The sequence below is a fragment of the Enhydra lutris genome, unplaced genomic scaffold (assembly GCF_002288905.1).
Source record: "Enhydra lutris kenyoni isolate GAN:26980312 unplaced genomic scaffold, ASM228890v2 scaffoldscaffold2, whole genome shotgun sequence".
Classification (NCBI taxonomy): domain Eukaryota; kingdom Metazoa; phylum Chordata; class Mammalia; order Carnivora; family Mustelidae; genus Enhydra; species Enhydra lutris.
The window spans coordinates 59,084,705-59,102,987 of NW_019154086.1; the positions used below are offsets into that span (position 1 = coordinate 59,084,705).

Here is an 18,283-nt window from a genome sequence, read left to right on the forward strand (position 1 = left end):
CAGTAAGAACATGGTGTTGTATAGTTGAATTTTTGGCCAGGTAGTCACCTTGGGGCCTTCCTACCCCAAAACCTTGGGTGAGCATAAATGTGCATCACAGTCCTTTTTCCTGATGAACCTGGACATAACTGAACCAAACAACCATCATTTGAAATGTATTTGCCAACCCTGGGTTAATATCCATAGCTACATAGAATGTAATTCATAAGTGCCATATATATTGGTTTATACCTAATATCTCTTGAGAGATTTTGGATTATTTCAATGATTCAGGCTAAAACACAAATTACCTGTTGACCTGTATAATGGTTAAAGACCAACCCCCACTACTCAAAGAAAAACCAGGATGTTTAACTGATTATGAAACATTTGTGGTTTTCTTACATGTAACATGTGGAACGTGCTGATCTAAATTTTTAGAGAACAGTGGTTATAAAAATGGATCTCATGTCTAGTAGAAAGTCTGAATCCATATATATCATACCAAAATATATTCCATTCAATACTCAGAAGTTTAGATTTTTTTCACACATTTTTAAACTTTTTCATGTCAAAGCAGAAAAAATGACTATGCAGGCACAGGGATATTTTTTCTTTTTTTTTTTTTTAATTTTTATAGGAAGCACAAGCCAATCAATATCTTTCCAAGTATAAGCAGCAGCAACATGAGTTGAAAGAAGCTAAGGAAAGGGCAGAGATAGCAGAATCTCAAGTCAATAAACTCAAGATCAAAGCAAAGGAGTTTAGAAAAAAGGCATGTCAGATAAACAACTCTGTTGTAATTCTTAAAGTGTGTATGTTTAGAGCTCATGTCATTACACAAACCAGTAGAACAAGAAATTATTTGTTAAAATACTTTAAAGAGAAAAAAACAAAAACTAGGTTCTGCTAAGGTCTTCCCATATTTACTAAATTTTCTTTGTCCAGGTAATATGCAGTGCTAAGCATTCTAGTGGAATGTACATTGTATTTCTACCTCTCAAATGTTTAATTCCAGGTGAACTTGTAAGTTCTCAGTTCTAGGTCCTAGATCCATTTGTGTAGAACAGTCAGGAGTTCAGAGAGTAAAGACAATTTTATTTTATTTATTTATTTTTAAAATATATTTATTTATTTGACAGAAGGAGGGATTACAATTAGGCAGAGAGGCAGACAGAGAGAGGGGGAAAGCAGGCTCCCTGCTGGGCAGGGAGCCCGATATGGGGCTCGATCCCAGGACCCTGAGATCATGACCTGAGCTGAGGGCAGAGGCTTAACCCACTGAGCCACCCAGGTGCCCTACAAAGACAATTTTAAAAGCACAGATAGATCTCCTTGAAACGGAGTTGAGTCTTTTTATGTAGATAAGTACATGACTTCATACTGGATCAGTATGGAGACCTGGGTGCTGAGGTTTAAAGCTGAGGTAGTGGGGAATAAATGTACTTGTCCTCTCTAGCTTTCTGCTTTTCCCCTCATTCTGTCCTAAAACAAGAGGGAAGGGTATTTCCATATCTGTGGTTCTCAACACTACTATTCTGATCCCAGGGTAGGAGTTGCCACCCTAACTCTACTAGCATAGTGGCAGCATGACAAAGACCACTGACCTGTAGGCTGGTCAGGGTCTGTTCAGGCTGCTGTAACAGTGCCAGAGACTGGGTGGCTTATAAATAACAAACATCTCTCACAGTTCTGGTGGCTGGGCCGTCCAGGATCATGGTGCTGGCAGATTCAGTCCCTGGTGAGGGCCCCTTCCTCATAGATGACCCTTTTCTCACTGGGTCCTCAGAGTAAAAGGGATGGGGAGGGGGAGGAAGCTCTCTGGGGATTATTTTAGAAGGCACTAATCCTATTCACAAGAACTCCATCCTCAGGACTTAAAGGCCCCACCTCCTGAAACCATTCAACATATGAATTTGGGGTTATACAAACAAAACAAGAAGTCCCGGCTTTCTTATTGAGATATCCCACAAACAGGGTCTTTTTTTTTTTTTTTTTAAAGGTTTTTATTTATTTATTTGACAGACAGATCACAATAGGCAGAGAGGCAGGCAGAGAGCCTGATGCGGGGCTCTCGATCCCAGGACCCTGGGATCATGACCTGAGCCGAAGGCAGAGGCTTTAACCCACTGAGCCACCCAGGCACCCCCACAAACAGGGTCTTTAAATGAGATCTGGCTTTAGGAGAAATGAATTGAAAAACATCGTATAATGCGCCATCAGCTGCCTGTTATGGAATGCCTATAAAGCACTTAACATGGTGCTTAGCACAGATAGGTACCATTTCATTTTTAAAAATTTGGTATATACCTATTCCTCTTATTATAAATGAATTACTAATAACTCTGCAAGATAAGTAGATAGGGTTGTTCACAATACATACGACCTGAAAGGAGGTCAAAATAATCTCTTTTGAAGGAGAATCTAAAAGTTGGTTATATTGAATACATTTAGATCTAAATTTGAGAAGCATGAGTCATTGGCACACTCCAGAGATTTCTTGTTGCTGCCTGAATATTGTCTCAGGGATAAGGCCTGTGAGCAGAGGTCCACTTAAGTGGTTTGAACTCTGCCCTCAATTTGAGAAGGGTCATGGCATTGGATTTGGGGTCTTAGAGGCAGGGCCTGCCCATCAACTCCATTTAATGGTTTTGTTTAGGGAAATGCTTCACATGTGTTACGCTTGTGCTCAGCTGGAAGAGGTCAAAAGGGCTGCAAAACATTTGTAATGTATTCGACTTTGTCACAGTTATTTCCAACAAAGAATAAAATGAGTGAAGCAGAAATTGCTTCTTAGACATACCCGAGATGACTAGTAAAACCATCCTTGGCGGTGCAATGACTAATTGTTCCCCATTCTCAGAAGGAAAGCCTGAAAAATCTCTTAACTGACATAAAACAAGCAAAAACGTTTTTTCTGATAGAATTGGGTGTCTCTCTGGGCTGTGGAGCCAATTGGTGATGTGGCCACAGTCTTTCCCTCATGGAGTCTTTGGTAGAGGGCGCTGCCTTCACCACCAAGGCTAGGTGGGCAGAAAATGGAGAGTGTCCAAGCCCATCCTTCAGACGAATTACCTGTGTCTGCTTTCTGTAATGCATATAATTGCTTCAATTCCCTGCCTCCCTTTGAAGGTAATGAGGACTTGGCTCAGGCCTGCTTACTCCGAAAAGGGCTGGGCTTCATTCTGGGTGTGTGTACCACCGATGAAAGTTGCAGCAATCTCAGAGAGCACACTCATATTTTGAATTTCAGACTCATGAAGAATAAGAAGTCCTTTGCTCAGGAAGGACAGAAGCTGGACAAGTCCAAGGATGGTACCATTTAATGTCTGAAAACTTCAGGTGCATTTGAAACAAGCATTTAAAATGTTTATGTGGCGTGGAAAGCAGTTTAAACAAGGTGATTAGGAAATGTAAGAGAGTATCTTTGCTTCCAAGGTTAATGGGGATTTTTCAGATCCTCAAATACAAGTAAACATTTTACATAAAAGATTAATATAAAAATCATTTACATTCTGACATTAAAAAATGAAACCTATTCTTTTGTCCATATTGCCTCTTAATGAGTAATATTTACAGAAGACATGGGCCACGAGGCCTAGGGTATGTTGGTAAATTGTAATTACTAAAGTTAACAAATTTTTCTTGACTCATCCATGACTCTATGTTTTTAGCCACCAATGGTAGGAGTTGATAAACTTTCTTTTTAGCACTGTGATGTAAATATAGTCACAGGCACTTAGAATTTGTAGGTTAAATCCTCCCAGTCTATACCTAGGTAGGGCCTAGGTATACCTAGATAGCTGTTGGTGCAGGTTTTCAACATGGAAGCAGCTTCTCACACAAGATAGTTGAGTGATAGGTGGGAATGCTGGCTTCGTATTGTGCCAGTGTGGCTAAGCAGGAGGTTCATTTCCTGGATTTCCTTTCTCTGTGTGGTTCTGGGTTAGAGTTGGTCACAAGAGAAATTGTCACTAGATTTGAGAGGGAGAAGTGAAGGAGGAATTGTTCATTTTTCATCCTCACTCCATATCTAGCGCTCCTTCTTGACCACTGACAGAGCCGATTTCCAGGTACTTCAGGCCCAGCCCCAGATGCAGAAGGGACGGCTTGATGGAGTCTTCTTCACAGGTGCCCAGAACTATATGAGGTTGATTCCATATAACAAGTCTTTATTCTCTGTCGTTCTCAGCATTCTGCCTCTCTGACCCCAACCTTAACTAATACAAGTGGCTCTGAGATTAATTCAGGGGCTCAATAGCATTGAAGGACCCAGGTTCATTCTTGTCTGCCATCCTCAATTTGTTGACTTTGTTCTTTCCATTTTGTAAGAAGAGTATAGCAGTTGTGAGCATTTTCTCCTTACAGTTAAAAGTTTTTCTTTATAATGATGTCAGTACTTAGAGAAAATCAGGCCAGGTAGCATTATGCACAGTTCAGGGTTGGTTTCCTCCTATAAACTATAGGGTCAAAACTTAAGTCACTAAAATGCTGGTTAGACTTTTTCTTTCTTATAAATTGATTAAAATAAAGGGGAGAGATCATCGAGTCAGCTGGGTTATCCATTCTCCCTGTGTGTAGAAATTTATGTGGAAATCTAAATTTACCATAGAGTTGATTAACAATATGACAACTGAGTCAGAAGAGTGAGTCAAATTATCTTCATAGCTAATGTCACTCATCTATGTAAACCTGACGTTGGAAGGCATAACCCCCTCCCCACCCGAGATGTCAGTTCTTGAGTTGATAGGGCCCTTTGCTCTAGGCAATCTTGGAGATACTGACATTTTTAAACTTTGGGGTCCCTAAGACTCACCATATTAAATCTAGTTGGTTAAGCTGATATTAACTATTCATATAAAATGAGTATAATACCTCAGCATATCAAGTGCCCTGATTTTTCACCTTTTCACTAAGGTGATTTCTGCTTCTGTGTGCTCTCTCACCCATCATTAGTTGATCAGATTTTGAATCAGTGCTTAGTGATACATTTCTTCCAAGATCTTGGTGGGAACCTCAGTGTGGCCTCCTGGACTGACTGCAGCAGGAGTGCCACTGAATGAAAACAGTTCTTTTCTAGTTGGAACTGGCATCCAGGCATTCATAATCTTGATGTAGGTATGGAGTCAGTGAGTAATAGTTGGGACTTGAAGAGGAAATATGGTAGTGGGAAACTCAATGGTTGCAAGTCTTTCCAAAGGTAGAATTATTAGGCCATGACAAGCCACCGCTGGAATTGCAGTGAAGAAAGGGGAAGCGAAGTCACTGGATATTAAGGATGCTCATCATGGGTTGATACAGTTCTGTCTTACTTTCCACTACTAGCTGGGTGTTCTGTAAAAGCCTAGAACCAAGAAAAATGGATTTTAAATGGCTGGGGTTCATGTCAGAATAACCATTTTTATCTTAAGCATTTAATGATGATAGTGTTTTGTTTTGGTTTTTGGAAGTAGGGAGCTTTGGAGCTATTGTCTGCATCTGTAATCAGAGAACCATGAGACAGTTATAAGTAGTTATAAAGGCTCAATTGTAATCACCCTTCTAGATTAGTTCCTGGGGTTTTTTTTTTCCTTTTAAGATTTTAAAAATTTGTCAGAAGAGAGCACAAGCAGGCAGAGTGGCAGGCAGAGCCAGAGAGAGAAGCAGGCTCCCCGGTGAGTAAGGAGCCTGACACGGGACTTGATCCGAGGACCATGGGACCATGACCTGAGCCAAAGGCAGCCGCTTAACGAACTGAGCCACCTAGGTGTCCCTAGTTGTTGAGTTTTTAACCAGTAGAGAAAAGAGTTTACCCCACTCTTTGCTCTTATTTATATTCTGATTAATGGAACTCATAATAAAAGGTGTGTGGCAAAAAGTTTTAACTCCATTTTAAACAACCGAATTTGCAAGTAAACTATAATTTGTAAGGGAATTATGGGTCCCCGAGTTGCTTAGAAGTGGTTGGACAAATAGGGAAGGCAAGCCAACTGATTCTGGGTAGAAACTGTAATCTGCTTTTCTCACTTTGTATTTCTTTCTACTTCTATACAGTTCTGTGCTTCCACCGGAAGAATAGGTACACTGGTTTCCCATCATATGCATAGTGCCACTCAGATCTTCTCCACAAGTAACAACAGAAAATGAGAAGAGCAGCCAGTTATTTAAGTAGAGCCCTAATTACATATTTTTTTCCTGTTCTGTTATCCCGTGATCCCTCTCGCCCTTTCTTATCCCTCCGTCAAAGTCTTGCGAGATGATATATGTATTGATTACTTTTTCACAGTAGCATTCTTATGCTATAATTGGTTTGATAAAGTAAAAAGCTTTACCTTGCTTTCTTCTGCATCAGCAGTGTTGGCCCTCTCAGTATAGACAGAAGACCTTTCTATAGGAAAAAAAAGGGAAACTTAGAAAAAATCTTTTTGCAAACACTCATTTTTTTATTCCTGCCTCAGTACAATTATGTTATTAGATGCACATTAGTTATTCCCCCTTTCATATCTTTCTTCCAAAAAACAGCCTTAAAAATGCAGTGTAGAAATACCTCATTAGCTACAAATAACAATAAATTCTTATGGCTGATTCAGGTGCACCAAAACAGGGATAAAAGCTGTCCAGCCAGGCCAGGAATTCCTGGCTCTTTAGGATAGTTGGCCTGAGTCCTACTAACCATTAACAATGGAAAATAACAGCCAAGGAGGTGGTGATTAAGTCCATCGATAGCAAAAGAAAAAGGTACGAGTACAATGCTGTTTTCCAAGGAAGGCCTTCCTTTCGTGCCTTGCTAAAATCTAGGATAATTTATACTTATCCTAGACTAAAAGCGTTTTAAAACAGTTCTAGAAAAGGGAATTTAAAAAAGAAAACACATACCATGGTCATACAGAACTACAACCAGGGACCTAGAGGTGGGCAAGGTTTGGGGGCCTTGAGTGTAACAGCTTGAAATATATTTTCAGCCTATCTAACCACACAGTTATCGAACATTGTTTAAATAGCCAATACCCTGACACTGTTTTTGCTGATCGCTCCAGACTGCTCCTCCAGAATCAGAACCCAGATTGCTGTGTCTGCCCTGCATAGCTGACCCGGACGGATTCCTTCCATAGGCTGTGTTTTCCCTCTCCTTTCCAGTTGGAGTAGAGAGTACAGAGAGGGAAGAGCAAAATCACATTTTTATTCTTCCAGGGCCTTCCTTGTAAGGTTGCCTCGGTCTGACTATGTCCTTCAAGTAAAAGTTACTCTCCCTACAAGGCATCTGATTGTACGGGACTCTCTTCTTCTGGGTTTTGGTAATGGCACCTTCTACTTGTTTAGATTTGCTGGCAATCAGCTGCTCCCAGCTCTGGGGAAATGAACGATCTTCTGTGCTCCCCTTGGTAAGTTTTGAGTGTGCCAGGCGTTTTCTGTTGAGACTTGACTTTTGCACACTTCCAGTATAGAAACTAAACTGTCATTCTGGAGCAGTATGTAGTGCCCCTCTGTCATATAATTTGAACCCTAGGGGACAAACGAGACTTGCCTATGATTTCCTATCTTTTTCCACTTCTGGCCAGCTAAGGGACAGGAGGAACCAGTAATAAGCTAGCGTGGCCTTCCTATTAGTATAAACAGTCACAGGGTGAAATTGGTGAAACTCTTACTCACTGTCATGCTTAATATCTTACTTTCAATAAGGGAATAAAGGTGTCTCCTATTACCAAATCTCCTAACTTCATCAGGGGCAAAAGGCAATTATCAATCAGAGGAATGGACATAGGATTTATCTCAACCTCCCAGGACACTCAGGCATCTCAGATTATGGAATAAGAGAAAGCAGCTGGGTCTCGTAAGTGGTATGTAGAGAAGTCTGTTTCATGCCCCTAACTTCTTGGATTCCACTTTCCTGGTCTATAAAATTTGGGAATAAGTAGAACTAAGTTTTTCCTAGATTTAATTCTGTCAATAAAAGCCAAGCCTTCTAAGAAGTCCTGTGACCATAGCATCTTAATGTATCATTTTAAATTACCTGTAAGTAACCCAAGTTTTGTTGCAGAAAATCTAGAAAAAGTGTTTTAAAAATGCAACAAGGATTAAAATAAAATGGCCCATAAAAGACAAAGTAGTAATACCATAGACAAAGCTCAAAGAAAGAGAAAACAGAGTGCAGGGACAAAAGCAAGTCTAGACATAGGGACAAACTTTTTCCAAAGGCATCCACTTTTAAAGCTTGGGCTTATTTCTTTCCATCTATTTTTCAATGCAAGATAATTTTGGTAATTCTGTGTATTATTTTAGTGCTAGATTTAAATTTTTTCAGGGTGCTGCAATGCATGTGCTTGTATATGGCTTGTTACATCTTTAACCATTTAATTCAGGATAAATTTGTTAGCAGTATAGTTAGCTGGGAATGTGGGAGCATTTTAAAGGATTTCTGATAAATTTTACAAACGACTGTCCAGAAAATTCAGAACTGTTTATATGTCCAACAACCATGCAGGGTTATCTGTAGGTCATCCTTGATCACCTCTGCCTGTACACCGAGGGACAGAGTTCATATTCTCCATGAGATACCTACCTCTCCTGGAACGGTTGTATCTTTTTAACATATAGAATATGCAAATTGTCAGGAAACCCAAAATCACCAAAGACAGAATAATTATCCAGGTGGTTCTGCTTTGACTGTGTTCTAAATAAAACAAAAAGTCTGTAAGCTGGAAGAAAAATTACCAAAGAACACATCTATGATTTTAAAAACTAGTTAATTCTGCATTTATGAGCATAAATACCTCCCAGTCTCAATGTCTCTACTGTGGGAAACCTGCATAAGTCAGAATGGCTTGGTAGGAGGTGGGTGTTGGAGAGAAAAAGGTTGCAAACTTGAGAAGCAATGAGTGTATTATGCATTGTGAGTTTCTATTGTTTCATATTGTATAGAGAGTTAACACACTGTTACAAAGGAATAATTATGACTACAGACTATCCACAGCCCAGCATCCTCCTTGGAGGCTGAAGGGAGAGCAGAGTGCAGCCTTGGCTTGGAGAAGACAGGGACATAGAGAAACAGGGTAAGTGCAGAGGGGATCAGTGGAGCGGAGTGAAAGGTGACAGGCGAACACCAGGATAATAGAGTGCTTGATGCTCCTCAGAATCACTGCAGGAGCTGGGGTTTTTTCAGCATCTTTGTTGGAACTATAATTGTTGTAATTAGTATTAAAGGAAGTAGGACCCCAGAAGGGGTCCTTGAAGACCTTGAGTTACTCAAGTCAGAACCTGTTAGTCTTGTGATCTACCTTCTGCCATAGAGTAGGAGCAAGCATTAGAACACACAGGCCGATTCAAGGTGAAAAGGTGTTTATGGCTATTTTTCATATAACAGATGTCCATTTTTATGAACATACTCTTTATTAATAATGTTCTATAACCACTAAAACATTCATCTCTACACATATTGTTATCATTCTGAAATTGTATACCCATATAAAGAATGAGCAATTAAGTGGAAATGTTGACTTTGAAAATGTTTTCATATGCATACTTTTCTGGGACCCCTGGGTGGCTCACTCGGTTAAGCGCCTGCCTTAGGCTCACGCCATAATCCCAAGGTCCTGGAATTGAGTCCTGCATCAGACTCCTTGCTCAGCAGGGAGCCTGCTTCTCCCTCTGCCTGCTGCTCTTCCTGCTTGTGCTCTCTCTCTGTCAACTAAATAAAATCCTAGAAAGGAAAAAAAAAATATGTGTATACTTTTCCTCCTGAAGAAAATCCTGCAAAGTATAGCATTTTCTTACTTCGTCACCCTCACTTCCTCCACTGTAAAGAGATTTGCCCAACATCACATAGTGATTCAGCAGCAAAATTTAGCAAGGATTATTGAATTCCATTCAATTCCATGCAACCTGTATTGAATAGATCTAGACTCTAAGAATCATAACTCCCCTAACCACCCAATCTGGGCTTCCTTTTCAAGTGCTGCTGTATCTCCTGGGTAAGACAAGTAGAAAACTGTGATTCAGAATAGAAACCAAATTTCTTTGAAAGAGTGATATCTAGGATACTAGTAGTGCTTGACCTCTTTTCTGCCCTGCTGGGGTAGCTCCTGCCACACACCTCTTTCTGGGGGGAAGTGTGGACAGACCCTCCTCCAGTCTCAACAGGCCAGGGTTTACTTGGGAATTCAGAGGTTCTAAAAAGCTTCTTTTGTCAGAGATGGAATGGTCCTGATGTTTTGCTTTGTGTAAACTAAAAATTAAATCTCTGGTTAGAAAGATGGATCATATGTGGTCTTCAGACCATATCTTCTTGTTTTTTGTTTTTTTTTTCTACACTCCAAAATGAATCCAACATGAAGCAACATTTGAAAGATAGAATGTAAGCTTATCTAGATTTCACAGAAAACTAACATTTTTATTTGGGAGAAAAAGAGGAGCTTCAAACGGCACCCCAGTTTTCAGCACTCTCAAAATGACAGCTCTACACAAAGGGGGAATCAGCCCTCAGTGTCTAGAAGCTTCTATTTGAAGGCCACTTGACCTAAGGACAACTCCATATTCTTACCTCTAAATCTCACTACATAGAATCACTGAACCTCCAAATCTGTTATTCCTAATTTTCACAACTAGAATGATATGCTTTTGTTTTTTAAAAATATTTATTTGGCAGAGAAATAGCACAAGTAGACAGAACAGCAGGTAGAGGGAGAGGGAAAGAAGCAGGCTCTCTGCTGAGCAGGGAGCCTGACATGGAGCTTGATCCTAGGACCTTGGAATCATGACCTGAACCAAAGGTAGATGCTTAATCGACTGAACCACACGGGTGCCCTGATAGAAATGTTTTTTAAAACACATGTCCCACTGGCTCAAATATATTTAATAAAGAATAGAGAGCTGCCACTATGTCCTATGATATCAAATTGATAGCTTAAGGGTGAGGGGATCAACCAGCCCACTTAGAAAGTCAACTTCATGGGTACAGGTGCCATGACTCTATAGAGAATAAACTAGAAATATTTTTTTTTTTTAAAGATTTTATTTATTTATTTGACAGAGAGATCACAAGCAGGCAGAGAGAGAGGAGGAAGCAGGCTCCCCTAGAGAGCAGAGAGCCCGATGCGGGGCTCGATCCCAGGACTTGAGATCATGACCTGAGCCGAAGGCAGCGGCTTAACCCACTGAGCCACCCAGGCGCCCCAAACTAGAAATATTTTAAAGAGTTTTGGCAGTTAACTATTACTAGAGGTTAAAGAAAAAAAGAGCAGAATCAGGTGTACATTTAGTGTTTCCAATGTCCTTTGGTGATTGTTTCCACCGAGTTCCCAGACCATGCTTCCCCAGCATCTACCAGAGCCCCAGTTCTAACTTCTTACTGTGCCTGAAGCCTCAACTCCCCAGACCGCAGGACCTAAAGCATGTGTCAGGCACAGGAGTAAACAGGAATTGAGGATGCTTAGGCTCAAGAGTCATCAAATCATGTAGGTTCCCCCCTCATTTCTAAAGCCCTGAAACCATGAAAAGGAAATCTTATGGGAATAGTTATTTTTTCAATGAAGGACGTTTGTGTGTTTGAAAGAAGGAGGTTGACTACCATCTTCACCAAAAGTATTCCTGTAGGATCTACATTTTCAGAAGTACTAATCAAAATTCTTTAAATGCCAACCTAATTTTCCTGTTTGATAGTTACAATCTCTACTGCTATATTGCTATAGCCAAAACCAGTTATCCAACCCCACTTGTAACTTACCTACTACATGCAGTGTTTGGATGGTAAGTAAAGTGTATTTGCTTGAAGAAATATTGCATAAGTATTCCCCACTGTCTGAAACTCTAAGATCCTTCAGAGTCAAGAAAAAGTCACTCTGGTTTATTTGCTCTTTGTTCCAGGAGACTCGGGGTTCATAGATGGTTGTATTTTGTGAGGAGCTCAGAAAGTAAGCCAGGATAGAGGAGGTCTCTCTTTCCACTTTGGACCAAGTGACTATGAAGTCTTGATCCAGTAAAAAAATATTGTTTGTAAGTTCACATGAAAGTGAAAAATTTTCACTTTGCTTTTTATGAAGGTCATCTAATAATGGGATAGAAAAGGAAACATCAATGAAAATACAATTTTCAAATGAATTTTCTAAGTTATACATAGAAATGCTTTGAGAAATACCTTTGGAAATGGTTTCTTGAAAGAAGCTGTGCCACCACCATTTTAACACTTACCATGATTAAGTTTAGACCTTCGAAGAGACCTAAGCCTGGGCTAGCTAGTGAGGTGACACTCCTGGTTTCTAACTCCTGCAGCCTGATAGTGAGCACTCAAGAATGTTGCTACCAACTACCAGGCTTTTGAACTCAATGTTGTTTTTCTATTGACCCCTCAAATGCTGGTATTCCCCAGGACCTTCCTCCTTTCCCTCTGTCTACCCTCTAGTAGTCTCTTCTGGTCTCAACTGCTTCTTAATCACTCTCTGCACAAGTCTCTTCTCCTGACATTAACAGTCTATTTCCAGCTGTGTACAGGTAAGCCCCCACTGGACTGAGCTCTGTGAGAGGAGGGACTCTGCTGGACATTCTCAGCTTGCTCCTCCACATCCAGCTCTATCTTGTCCTTCCAGTTCTGCAGCTCGATAGCTGACCTCTGTGCACTACCACGACTTCTTCTGCCTAAGCTCTAGACTCACTCGCTTCACACTCCACCTGTGAGAGAGTGACGCCAAAACAAACCTATCTAAAATGCACGTCCAGATCTCTCCAATACTTCAAAAATCCTTTTTTGGCTCCATGCCACCTCTGGAATCCTGGTCTAGTTCCTGAGCAAGATCAAGGCCTTCCGTCTAGTTTCTGACTCCCTCTTCAGGCTTATCTCTTGCTACTTTAGCTTCACCTCTACCACTTACACTTCTACAAATACAGGTGACATTTACTCCTCAGTGCTTTTGTGTTTTTTAATCTGGAATGCCTGTGTTCTCTGGAAATCCCTGCTATTCCTTTAAACTTCTGCCCATATGCAACCTCCTTAAGCATATATTCTCCAACAACCCTGTTTATACCCAACCACAGTGAACAGAATTAATTGCTTCCTTTGTATGCTACCTTCCTAGTTTAGTGTTTACAGGATTGTACTAGATGCTGTGGATCCAGAAATGAATATGAAAATATGAAAATGAATTTTTTTTAAAGATTTTTATTTGAGAGAGAAGATGAGAGAGAGACAGCACAAGCAAGGGAAGGGGGAGAGAGAGAGGGAGAAGCAGGCTCCCATCGAGCAGGGAGCCTGATGCAGGACTTGATCCCAGGACCCTGAAATCATGACCTGAGCTGAAAGCAGATGCTTAATGACTGAGCCACCCAGGAACCCCAAGTGTTCACAGTCTGCGAGCAACACACATAGCATATAATGACTCCTCAGCAAGACAACATAGCACTGAACCTAAGGAACTGTGGATGCTTCTAGATACTGAATTCCGAATAAACATGAGAAAATATGATTTTCCTTAGAAAATATTTATAATTTAGTATGAACATTTCCAACACTTTCCTATGGTTCCTTTGCTGCCTGGAAAAGTGAATACTGGGTGACCATGCCTTCAATATGCATTATGTAAAGGTGGTGAATCACTCTTAATTTAGGGTCTTCTTGCAAGCACTTGAGAATATGAAATTCAGGAAAAGAAGACCAAAAAGGATAGCTGACCCCCACTTTCTCCATGTAATAGGGATTTAGTAAAACATTTTGCTTTGCTTCTAAAATATAGAACATTTTTCTTGAAATTGGATAAGATGTCAAACTAATTTTTCCTCTTCATCTTAAATAGTAGGTGATGTAGAGATTGATCAGAATTTCCATTTGTTCAAATAAATGAGAGGAAGGGGTACTAAATATGCTCATGCTATGACAGAGTTGTTGATAAAGTTTAATGGGCTAATACTATGTAAAGAGAATGAACAGAAGCAATAATACTAGTGAATTTTTATTTAGTTGAAAGATTGGCAAGCATCACAGATTGTGACCTAATAGGCAAGCTTTCTTCTCAGATCTTTGGAAGTGCAATGCAGGTAGAAATCCTATTTGGAAGATGAATCACAGAGGGTGCTGGGTGGCTTAGTCGGTGAAGCATCTGCCTTTGGCTCAGGTCATGATCCCAGGTCCTGGGACTAAGTCTGCATCGGCTCCATGCTGAGCGGGGAACCTGCTTCTCTCTCTCCCTCTGCCACTCCTTCCTGATTGTTCTCTCTCTCTTCCTCTCAAATAAAATGAAGTTTAAAAAGAAGATAAATCATAGATAAATATAATAATATTTTAATAACGTTCATAAATAGGTTTACTACTTTCCATTTCACACATCCTACACCTAGCAGGTAGGAATTACTTCTATTTTATTAGTGAGGAAGTAGTGTTCAGAGCCAGTAAATAATAGTCGGTCAGTCTCAGTCTTCTCACTGGAGCAGATGCATTTTCTTTCTTTTGTGTTCCATTTTTTCCCTATAAATCAATCCTCATTTCCTCCCAACCTCTGACATAGCACGTACACACAGAAAGCCCAATGGAGCCTACCTTTCATTGTCCATCCCCCTGTCCATGTTTGGTTCAGTAATGAGTTTTCAATAGCACATTCATAAGATAAATTTGATCCTGTAATATTTATCATACTGTCAACATGAAAAGGATCCAAAGTTTCAATTTCTCCCTTATTGCTTTCAGAGATGGTTGTATTGTCCGTTCTCCATGAGATATGTGGATGAGGATAACTTGACACACGGCATATTAAGAAGCTCTCTGTGTTCCTCTTTTCATATTTCATCACAGGTGTGACGAAAGCTAGGAGGGAGAAAGAGGGACATATGAGGGGCTGTCATTAGCTTCTTCTTAAGCCATCTGTGCAGAACACTTACTACTTTAATACCCATGAAATGAAAAGCTGAGCCTAATGAGCAAAAATTGGCAGTTACTAACGGAAAAACAAAACCAAAGCTCAATAGAAACTTAAGATATACTGTGTTTATCTACAAATGAAAAAAAAAAGCACTCATGGATATTTAACATAGCAACTAGCAATCTTAATTCTCTAGCAAGAGTTCTAAAAAGAGGGGTGCCTGGGCGGCTCAGTGGGTTAAAGCCTCTGCCTTCAGCTCAGGTCATGATCTCAGGGTCCTGGGATCGAGCCCCGGCATCGGGCTTCCTACTCAGCAGGGAGCCTGTTTTCTCTGCCTGCTTGTGATCTCTGTCTGTCAGATAAATAAATAAAATCTTAAAAAAAAAAAAAAAAGAGTTCTAAAAAGAAATCTAATGACCTCGCTGAGCAACCAATAGAAACTAGAGCTCATGCAGCACTCTGTACTCTCCAGGTAATAACTCAGAGTATTTTTAATTCTTTGTTTACACATGATTCTTAGATTTTTGAGTCAAGGCCTGAAGCAGCTAAATGAGACAGAGGAAGAAGAAACAAGTGCTGGATGAAACAACCCACTAGAAAATGCCCCTCCCCTCATAAATAAGTCATAAAATTAATACAGACGAGAAGAAAGCATATAATATTAAAATTACCCTTAAATAAGCCAATAGTTCAACATTTTTAAAAGATACCATATGGGCAGAAATTAATGCTGATAAAACTAAGGGGAAAATGGATGCTCTTATGCTGCTGGTCAAAGTAATGTATTAAAATTTTCTGATACTTTACTTTCAGATCATTTCCTACTATTAAATACCAAGAATGCCCCTCACAACATTTGTCATGTAAAACACTGGAAATACCTGAATATCTACCAGTAGAGGAATGGGTGCATCAATTATAGCATGTCTATACTACAAGATACCATGCATTTTAAAAATGAGGTAGATTTGTATTTATTGACTTGGAAGGAAGCCCACAGCATATTCAATTAAGGAAAAGGTATTTCAGAAAAACATGGAATGATACCTTGTTATGTTTTGGAAAACCTCATATACTTACTTACCTCCCACCTTTAGTACCACTTTATTTATGATTTTTCTAGATGTTGTTCCCACATAGCATAAATAAATTCCTTCATCCAGAAGGCTTAATCTTCTTAGAGATAAAGAGGCATTCCCTTTGTGAATTTCTCTGTGGAAGAGGAATGTCCTGTTCGTGTATCTGTGATCTTGAGCTTCCAAATAGTCATTGCCTTTGTAGTATGAGTGAACATAGTTATCTTGATTTTTCCAGTGAATTACAACTTCAGGCTCACTTTCAAATGAGCAAGGGAGAATTATATCTTCACCAAGTCTTCCAATGACTATTTGCTCTTCCTCAGCAGTTATAAGATTAGGGGAAGCTAAAAGGAATGTATCTAAAAATCAAGAGCAGGTATGAAGAGAATTAGTGATGGGTGCTTATCAAGGGCTCCATCAGGACCACCTAGCAGAACTATCCTGGGTCTGCAGCCTGATCACTAACATACCACACCATCAAGAACCCTTGCTAGTCTGAGTGGTAGAAACAAGCCATGAAGCTTGTGTTTGAGTTTTTGTAATTGTGTATTATGTATACAAAAGACTCCTTCTGATTTTTATTCCTGGACACATTCACTTTTAACATCTACTACAACAATAACCAATTAGTTTATCCAGCTAACTAGAGTCAGCAGGCTCTAAAAGATTAGAACACATTTAACTTGGTTTCATTAGAAAATATTTGGAGTACATAGAAGACAATGCTCGATTCATGAATCTGTTAGGAATATGCAGACATTAGCTTCAAGCAAGGGAACACATGAGCAGGAGGAGTCCAAAAGGGGAAGCAAAGTGACTCATTTATTTTGGCCTTAGGACAGCTCTCCAGATATCCTATGAGTCAACTGAAATATAGTAAAGGAACATTATTCTGGATATAAATGTGGAAGTCCGATCACCCTGAGATACATACACACATATATATACATAAATATGTATTTATAATTTATACATATAGTTTATTACTAACTTCAGAAATTACTTTTTTAAAGAAGATGGATTCATCGCAATCAAGGTTTCTGCAAAGAAAATATATTTAGCCATTTCATAATCCTTGAAGGCAACATCCAGCTTCTTTGACCAATTCATAAAATATGTTAAGTAGATTATGTAGCCTATCTACAAATTTTAGAATAATAGAGCTGGAAAGGGTCTTATGTTATAGATGATGGAGTAAATTCCTTCGGCCCTTGGGCAAGACCACCAGCGATGGAAGAACTGAGCGCTCCTGTGGCTTATCACAGTCTTTCTCCTCTGCCTCTTCCTCTGGATCCCTTTCCACTCTGTTATCTCCCACTTCTCTCCCTCAGAAAGAATTAGTTTATTTCTGTACAGAGCTAGAGGGATTGCAAATATTTTGTTGAGAGAACGACACAGAAAGGTGGGGGGAAAGGAGTGGTTTGTGTCAATCTCCCTAATTGTTCTACTAAGCATCTCTAATATTCCCTTAGGTAATTAAAAATGCTCGTTACAAGACCAAGTAAAGGGGATAATGCCTTCTGTGAAGTGTTAAGTACCAAGCTTACACTTGAAAAAAAAAAATCAATCATCAATCAATCAAACTTGGCTTTCTAGTGACTTTATATTGGTAGCAGATAACTGATTAGAAAAAGCCTTACAGTAGACAGGAGAAAATACCATTTTTAATCTTCATGCAGGACCTCTACTCTGTTTTCCTGTTTCTCATTAAGTGATCTTTTAGAAAATTTCACAATGCAGGGCACTCGGGTGGTCATTAGTTAAGCTTCTGCCTTTGGCTCAGGTCATGATCCCAGAGTCCTGGGATGGAACCCCATATCAGGCTCCTTGATCAGTGGGAAGCCTGCTTCTCCCTCACTCTCTGCTTGCCACTCCCCTTGCTCATGCACTCTCTCTCTCTCTGTCAGATAAATAAATAAAATCTTCAAAAAAGAAAGGTTCAAGATACTATGGCTACAGAGGAAACCGCCCACCTTGCATTGTGTGCTCATGTTCCTAGCTCCGAATACAAACAACTAACACCTGGGTGTATTATAAAGGAACTTACCGTGAAATCCGCTTAGAGATGGTACAAGAATGAGGATGATAGACAGCACTGCCTGTACCTTCATGTCTTGTGGAGGTCATACTAGTTATACTATTAAAGACAAGCAAAATATGCATGTTATGGTTTTCAAATGCAAACCGGAATTGGAATAGAAAGAATGTCTGACTATAGGAGATCAGTTAAAGAAACTACAGTACATCCACACAAATCATTCTTCTGCAGCCACTAAAGAGGATATTGTAATAGATGGTTCAGTGGCATGGAAAGAAGGTCTTAACGTTATAGGAGAAAAAAACAGAATACAGTGTAACTTGTAAGTAGCATACTCCCTTTTTAAAAGCACATACATTTCTGTAGATCAG

At 39.7% G+C, this 18,283-nt stretch overlaps 2 protein-coding genes across 2 annotated transcripts in view; one reads left to right on the forward strand and one right to left on the reverse strand.

Moving 5' to 3' along the window:
* LOC111146469 (myosin heavy chain 15) overlaps positions 1 to 3,976 on the forward strand; it is a 155,582-nt gene extending 151,606 nt beyond the window's left edge. The window contains 2 exon segments of the mRNA XM_022502027.1: positions 620 to 741; positions 3,871 to 3,976. Of these exon segments, the coding sequence (XP_022357735.1) occupies positions 620 to 741; positions 3,871 to 3,976 (228 nt within the window).
* A 1,264-nt stretch (positions 3,977 to 5,240) lies between these two features.
* Positions 5,241 to 17,985, reverse strand: LOC111147748 (HERV-H LTR-associating 2). The gene is made up of 7 exons (XM_022503973.1): positions 17,922 to 17,985; positions 15,880 to 16,233; positions 14,477 to 14,740; positions 11,678 to 11,998; positions 8,519 to 8,629; positions 6,291 to 6,346; positions 5,241 to 5,323 (listed from the first exon to the last, which is right to left on the reverse strand). The coding sequence occupies exons 1-7, from the start codon at positions 17,983 to 17,985 to the stop codon at positions 5,288 to 5,290; spliced, it is 1,206 nt and encodes a 401-aa protein (XP_022359681.1). The 3' UTR covers positions 5,241 to 5,287.
* Positions 17,986 to 18,283: the final 298 nt, after the last annotated feature.